This window comes from Colossoma macropomum, unplaced genomic scaffold (genome assembly GCF_904425465.1).
Source record: "Colossoma macropomum unplaced genomic scaffold, Colossoma_macropomum, whole genome shotgun sequence".
NCBI lineage: Eukaryota > Metazoa > Chordata > Actinopteri > Characiformes > Serrasalmidae > Colossoma > Colossoma macropomum.
Genome location: NW_023494800.1, coordinates 33,791,531 through 33,799,030, shown reverse-complemented (window position 1 = coordinate 33,799,030; position 7,500 = coordinate 33,791,531). Strand labels below are relative to the sequence as shown.

The 7,500-nt window shown below is 42.3% G+C and overlaps 1 protein-coding gene across 7 annotated transcripts in view; it reads left to right on the top strand.

Annotated features, from left to right (window-relative positions):
- Window positions 1-7,500, top strand: part of rapgef1b (Rap guanine nucleotide exchange factor (GEF) 1b) — a 79,451-nt gene that overhangs the window by 8,252 nt on the left and 63,699 nt on the right. For 2 of the 7 annotated variants that reach the window (XM_036588767.1, XM_036588766.1), the window contains exon 1: window positions 3,998-5,073. The exons of 1 other annotated variant lie outside the window; for it this stretch is intronic. In XM_036588767.1, the coding sequence (XP_036444660.1) occupies window positions 4,998-5,073 (76 nt within the window). In that variant the 5' untranslated portion in view covers window positions 3,998-4,997. Of the gene's footprint in view, window positions 1-3,997; window positions 5,074-7,500 lie in introns of those variants that run through there. 4 more of the 7 variants (XM_036588772.1, XM_036588771.1, XM_036588773.1 and 1 more) reach the window with 3 other exon arrangements.

Sequence of the window (7,500 nt, the reverse complement as noted above, 5' to 3'; positions counted from 1 at the left end):
AGCAACTGATTTGCCATTTATGAATTTATTTAAAAATGCCATTTTGGCCCATTAACTCCTTAAAACCCCAGGTCTGTTACATACTAACTACAGGCTTCAGTGCAAACTGGTTGAGCTATTCTAAGGTTGTAGAAGTGTGTAATAAGACCGGCCGTTTATGGGGTTAGAGAGCAAATGAAGTTGTTTATATGGTGATGTTGGCTAATCAGAAGTACTGAAAATGTGCTGATATATTTTCTATATGTTCATTTAGCCCATATAGTGTGAGCTTGGGTTAAAGAATAAATCAAAGGGTTCCCGAGTGGCTGAGCCGTCTAACCGTTGGCCCTGTCATCAGGACGCCGCGAGTTCGGTACCTGGTGATGCCACAGCCGTCCGTGGCCTGGAGTCCAAGAGAGCACAATTGGCCTCACTCTCTTGGTGGGTAGGACGGCCCCCCTTCTCCCAGCGCTCCCATCACTCAGCGCGGGTGTCTGTTAGCTGACGTAACAGAACTGGTGGTTGGTTTTCTCCTCTTAATCATGTTCAGCTGTCCAATGATGTTGTATTAGCAGCAGTTCGAAACGATGCAGTGGCGCTTCACAGGTCTCGGAGGAAGCCTGTGGTAGCCTTCGCCCTCCTAGAGCTGGTGGTATGTGGATGGAATCGGATATGACCATGTTCTGGGGGTCCTCAGGAACTGGCTCAGTATTTGTGTTTGTGTGTTTTGAATGAACTCTTGTTTTATCTTCTCCTCTAGGTCTGTTTTGCAGCTCCAGCCTTTCTGTTCCTCTAAACTCTTCCTCTTCCACAAGGCTGCAAATAGTAAAAGTCAAGTCAAGTACCGTGTTATGATGATGAATGATATCAATAGCATGTTGCTTGTCAATCAGACGGAGTGTTTTCTTACAGTGTTTCGTACAGAGTTTATATGTTGTAGGCTTTGTCTGTACATGGTGCTCTATTCAAAGGCACAGTGTGAGTCACTAAAGAACAACATTTCTACAATCACACAGTGTGTCTGGATTTAGAGGACATTCAACTACAGCCCAACCAGCCAATCAGAAGTCTCCAACAGGGCGCAAAACTCCACAACTGAGCACTACAGATGCGTTGACCTCGATTTGATTGTTCTCACTGAGCTATAGAAACTGCTGTCGAAGGAGAACAATGAGGATCAAAACTATGAAACATACTTTACTTACAGCTGTACGGAGGTTTCCTGTTCCTGCTCTTCTCCACTGCGTCGTTATGCAATCCAGTGTAACTAATGTAGCATAGCCAGCTAATGCACATAATTTCAAATCAGCTAGATTTTAATGATTTAGCTATTAAGGTACGTTGCTCTCACTTACAACAGCTTAATTTTAAGTCAATTACTCAACAAGTACTTAAAAACATGTACATGGTCTGAAAAAATGGTGTCAGTGCATCTTTATTTTTAACACTACAGAAATATTACGTTTCTCTTTAATGCTAAACCAGGTAGATGTAGTCCCAGCTTCTACATTTTGTTAATATTTATTTATTGGCATCAACGTTGGCAGATATGTATGTGAAATGGCCCAGAAATCCTGTATCGATGCTACTTTAATGTTTCCGAATAAAGTATGGCATCAGGTGATATTTAAATTAGCATAGTAGTTATAAAATGAACAGTCCTGAGTGCTGCTAAAGAGAAAATACACACATACTGCCATTTAACTGTCAGGTCCTGTCTGCTGTGAGTGAACAGTATACGTAGGTGTAAATATACGACGGTGTTTTAGGGCCGCTGTTAATAAAAATAAAAATAGTAGACTTCGAGAATAAAGTCGTAATATTTTGAGAAAAAGTTGTACTACTTACAGAAAAAAGTCGTAGAATTACGACATTAAAGTCTCATTAATACCAGGAAAGTTCGCAATATTGTGGCCAAAGGCTTTGCAAAGTGAAGGCAGCACCTCCTCCTGTTAAATGAGGGGCGGTGAGTTGGTGGAGTTCTACCTTCATATCGATTCACCCATAAAGAAACACTCAGTCTCCCTGTCTCTCCTGCTCATCAGCACCAGCCTGTTATAGTATAAGAACCGGCTGAAATGGCTGAGCAGGAAACTGTGTTTATCTAGAATAAAGAGCCAGACGGACTCGGAGGAAACTGTCTGTCTGATTTATTGAAGGAGAATCTCAGACAGGGTCGTCTACACGGCTATCGGGGCTACATCTCCCCCCATTCAGAGAGGGCATGAAGTTTCACAGACAGTGAGAATGATGATCAAAGTGATTGATCCGCAAGCAGACAGGAGTGAGTGGGACACCGGCGCCAGTAGAGCAACCGAGACCCCAACGCATTATAGCAGCCCCTCTACGGTTAGCCCACTTTATCCTCCAAAAATTATGACTTTTTTCAAAATATTACAACTTTTTTATTTAAATATTATGACATTATTCTCAAAATAATATTATGACCTTTTTTTTTCAGGAGATATTACAACCTTATTCTCAAAGTGGCCCTAAAATGCTGTCGTACATGTATGACTGAGTGATAATGGGATAAAGTTACATCGTGATGTTTTGCCGTAAATAAATAGCCATATTTGACAAATCACAAAATGTGCAGATGTAAACTATTCCCAGATTGAGCGAAAGCCCTGCAGTGTATTAAATCAATTAAACATCAGATAGATTGTAATTAAATTATTAAATATGCTGAGTCTTCTGTGATCTATGAAAAAAAAGACTGACCAAAATAGTTCTACTGTTGTTGGATTACATGATCTTGACTCATCGCAACACCCACAGAAGCTCCTGTGGGACTAAGATTGGTCAGGATGATCACAGCACACAGCAGCAAAAACAGAGAAAACTGCTGTGACTTGTGTGATCAGCGTTTTCAGGGATGGTCCAGGTCCCAGAATAACGGCTCTGTTGTGTTTTTGTCTCAGATGTTTGACTGACTTATTTATTTGTTTATTTGTACTCAGTGCTGTTTTGTTTTTCCCTTGCCTGTTAATTTTAGATGAATTTCGACTCTACGTCCCACTTTTTCTGTCCCTCCACAGACTGGTTTTCTCATACTGTGTGATGCTTTACGCAGTTCTTGGAAAGTCAGACTGGTATGATGTTGGGGTGTCTGATTGGTCAGAGTCTGTATGTGCTTTGATGTCTGAGCCGGCCCCTGGTTGGTTGGCCTCTGCTGTGCTGTGTGGTGTTTGATGTTGTGGTGTCAGTCTGACTGGTCAGAGTTTGGCTGAGTGTTCCCATGCTGTACTGTGATTGGCTGAAGCAGTGGTGTTATGGTGTCTGACTGGTCAGTACTGGGCTGAATATACTTGTGCTGGAGCAATGGTATTGTGGTATCGATTGGCCAGAGATTGGCTGCATTAGCCTCTGCTGTGCTGTGATTGGCTGGAGCAGTGGTATTGCGGTGTGTGTGATTGGTCAGAGTTTGGTGTATTACCCTCTGCTTTGCTGTGATAGGCTGGAGGAGTGGTGTTTGTTTGGCAGTCTGATTGGTTAGCGTTAGGTGTATTACCCTCTGCTGTGGTGTGATTGGCTGGAGGAGTGGTGTTTGTCAGTCTGATTGGTTAGGTTTTGGCTATATTACACTCTGCTATGCCGTGATTGGCTGGAGCCGTGGTGTTGCGGTGTTTTATAGGTGTAGAGATTGGACATACTGGCCTCTACTCTGGTGTGATTGGCTGGAGAATTGGCGTTTGAAGTTGTGTTGTTTTGTGTGATTGATCAGAGATTGGCTGGCAGAGTGGCGTTTTATGTTGTCAGATCAGTTTGTTGGAGTCTGCTGTGCTGTGATTGGCTGAAACAGTAGTATTGTGGTGTCTGCTTGGTCAGTGTTTTAGCTGTATTACCCTCTGCTGTGCTGTGATTGGTTAAAGGAGTGGTGTTTGTGTGACTGGTCGGAGATTGTCTGCATTAGCCTCTGCTGTGCTGTGATTGGCTAGAGCAGTGGTGTTTGTCAGTCTGATTGGTTGGAGTTTGGCTGTATTACCCTGTGCTGTGCTGTGATTGGCTGAGGAGTGGTGTTTGATGTTGTTCTGCCTGTGTGATTGGTCAGGGCTTGGCGGAGATGGACTGTGCTGTGTGCTCAGTGCCGTCGCTGGGCTCTAGGTTTAGATCTATAAACTGTAATTTGGGGTTTCTGAGCCCAACACTGTACTTTTCCTCTCAGAATGAAAAGCATCTTCGTGCTATACTGAGCTTCGATAATTAGACAGTGTGAGTTGGTGTGTGTGAGAAAGAGCAAGGCGGAGCAGCGCGTCTGTTTGGTACGGCTTACAGAGCTTCAGGACTTTTCCCATCAGGGAGGAGAAGGGCTGAGAACGAAGAACACAGGAGGGAGAGGATTGAGCGATGGATAGATGGATGTATGGATGGATGGATTAGCAGCTTAAGGAAGCTCCTGGTGTGTTTGATTAGCTCGGGCTCACCTGGGGTTTTGCAACAAGCACAACAACCTGTGATGGATGAGTTTAAGGACGCGCTGGCTTTCTGTTGGCTAATTAGTTTCGGGTCAGTGTGTGTTTTGGAGCTGTGTTTGTGTTGTAAGCCCGGTCGATCTCTCTCGCAGGCGTCACACACACACACACACACACACACACACACACACACACTCTAAGCTGGGCTGAACAGGGACGGCCCCGGCCTCATCACTCCTCTCCACGGAATCAGGACGTTACAGCACGGCTTCCATTCCAGTATGTATTCTTAGAATCCTCCACATGCTGAAGACTGAGTCATTCAGGGTCATGGGACTGAAACATACATGACTAACATCGCACACTGGGCGGTGTTGCTCTATCTGGACACTTGTCACTGGATCATATTCTACCTCATCCTCTGATCTAGAAGATACATCTCGGCCTGGAAGCTTTTAGAAACCTCCTGAAGGCTTTGAGGACTCTGGCATGGAAAACGTGAGCATGTTCTGTTTGGAATAAGTTCGAACACCAAGTCTCCAGACCAAAGCTGACCTGTTTGGACCAGAACCACAAAGGCTTGTGGATTAAATCTGGCTATAGATGGGGAATATAGGCTGGAGAAACCAGCCAGCCACAGAGGCGACTGATCCGGGGCTGGAAATACAGCAGGATGCAGGTAAAAAAGAAAGAAAGAAACCAGGATTATGACTGGTAGACTAGAGTTGAGGCTGATGCGTAATTATTGGATTGGACCTCAGGTTTGGACAAGTCCCTCTATCCCGGCTGGAAGTGGTGGATAGTTTCAGTAGCTTTGTGTTCATTTTGAACAGTCCTTTGATCACTAAGTGGTCGTACGTTCGTCTTGAACGGTTATGAGAGAGATATGTGTGATATATATTTCGTTTCTGCTGATGTTGATGTGGATCCATAAACATTTTATAACATTTTGGATCCACCTGCAGAGATTTTAACACAGTAGCTCAGCATCATCCAAATGTTCTGCTGTTCAGAGTATAAATATGTCAGTATGAATATCAGTATGAAATATCGGTCAAATCTATCTGTGCAGATTTTTTTAAGCAAATATTTGCCAATAGTTTTAAAACTAGTTTGCAATACAATTCGGATATCATCCCATCTCCCTAACTTTTAAATAACGTGAAGTAGTTTTATGTATATCTAATCTTTGGATAATGGTACGTGGTGGTACGTAAAGGTGGGTGTTATGGGAAAATAAAAGGTGCTTAAAGGCATTTTAATGATACTAATTATATATACACACATTGCTGTTGTCTGAAGAAATCTCCAAAATGGTAACTTTACAGGAGAAGGAAAAAACATACTTTACTTTTAATGTAAGTCAATGGAACCAGACTTTTTTGCAAGTCATTTTGGGTCATTTTTATTGGTCTATTCATCATGAAATTTACACACAATGTAAAGGGCAACAGACACTTTCAAATTATGGCAAAATCTGAAAAACGATAAAAACGGAGTTATGAATTTTTAATCCGACAGCAGCGATATGTTTATATATGTAAGTAAGTATTTAAGTACAAGGCGCTTCTCGTTTTGTCTAAAAATGAAAAATACCTTTTAATTTTTAGATAAAATGAACCAACAGAACAGCAATGCCACGAAAAAGATGAAAGGTACAGTGATTTTTTTATTTTAAGTCAACTTTTGCACAAATGAGTAGTGTTGGTTTTTGTGTAGTTTGTACTTGAGTTTGTGTGTGAAGTCTTCACTAAGGCCTCAGTTTACAAACTTCGGTTGCACCACCAGTCAGTAAGCCGTGTCTTGGCTGGTAACTGCTATCTAATGTGTTCCTCGCCGTAGCATGGCGATAACACGTTCAGAACCAATCAGTAACCCGCTGCCATGGAAACGCAGCGGCAGCTTGCACTGATTCGTGCGTTATGTGGAAAAATGTGAACAAAGTGTACAAGTTAAACTGAGTAAAACTGAAAAGCAGACCAAGGCTGTAATAATAATAATAATGATAATAATAATAATTTCAATTTCTATAGTGCTTTCACAATCCCAAGGACGCTTTACATAGTATCAAAAAAAAAAAAAATCTGGAAGACTACAGAGAAGAAAAAAGGAAGGTTTTTAGCAGAGATTTGAAGGAAGACAAAGAAGAGCAATAGCAAAGAGTGGAAGGTAGAGAATTCCAGGGTTTGGCGGCAGCAGCACTGAAAGATCTGCCACCCATAGTAGAAAGTCTAGTTGAGGGAACTGTGAGGCTTCCAGAGTTAGAAGATCGGAGAGCAAGAGAGGGACAGTACAATGAAACGAGATCAGAAAGGTATGTCGGGGCCGGACCATGTAAAGCCCTGAAGGTAAGAAGAAGGATTTTGTGCTAAATCCTAGAACTAATAGGAAGCCAATAGGAGTGATATGAGCTGTGCGCTTGGTGGAGGTCAGAACGCTGGCTGCTGAGTTTTGGAGGTTCTTCTTTAGTATGTTTTTGTGGCAGCCAAATGTGCAGCTTTTTTTAAACGACGGCTTCTGGCTAACTGACTCAACAGCAGACTCAGTCTCACTGAGCTGGGGTGATGATCAGAGCTGTAAGTAAAGCCAAAAGAATCATGTTTTTGGTCTTTTTTGTGTCCTTTGGTTTTCCCAAGATTGTCAGCTGCTGAGGGGCAGATGTAAATATTTAGTAACTACTAAGTTCGATGTTAAAACTAGTCTGTGTTGTGCAACTGTAATGTATGAACCTAAACTTAGGACACACTTCTGTTATGACTAGCCTAGGTTTTAACTCACCAGCCACAGGAGGAGAGCTCATTCTGTAAAAATAAACAAGATGATGTCATGGTGCCTGATATCCAATCAGCTACGCGTTACTTAGCAGTTAATGCAGTTACTAAACACTGGATTGTTGTTGTGTTGTTGTTGTTGTTGTTGTTGTTGTTGTTTACAGGCTCAATAATTGGTCAAAATCAGTCTTTTTTATTATCCATGCTGACAAAGTACTGGTGATACCCATGATGCAGTCAGAAAAGCGTAATGTGCCGTAATTCATCACAGTAGCGTTAACATCATCTCCAGCAGGACTCGTGCGCTTTATTATAGATGTAGAGTTTTTGGCTCT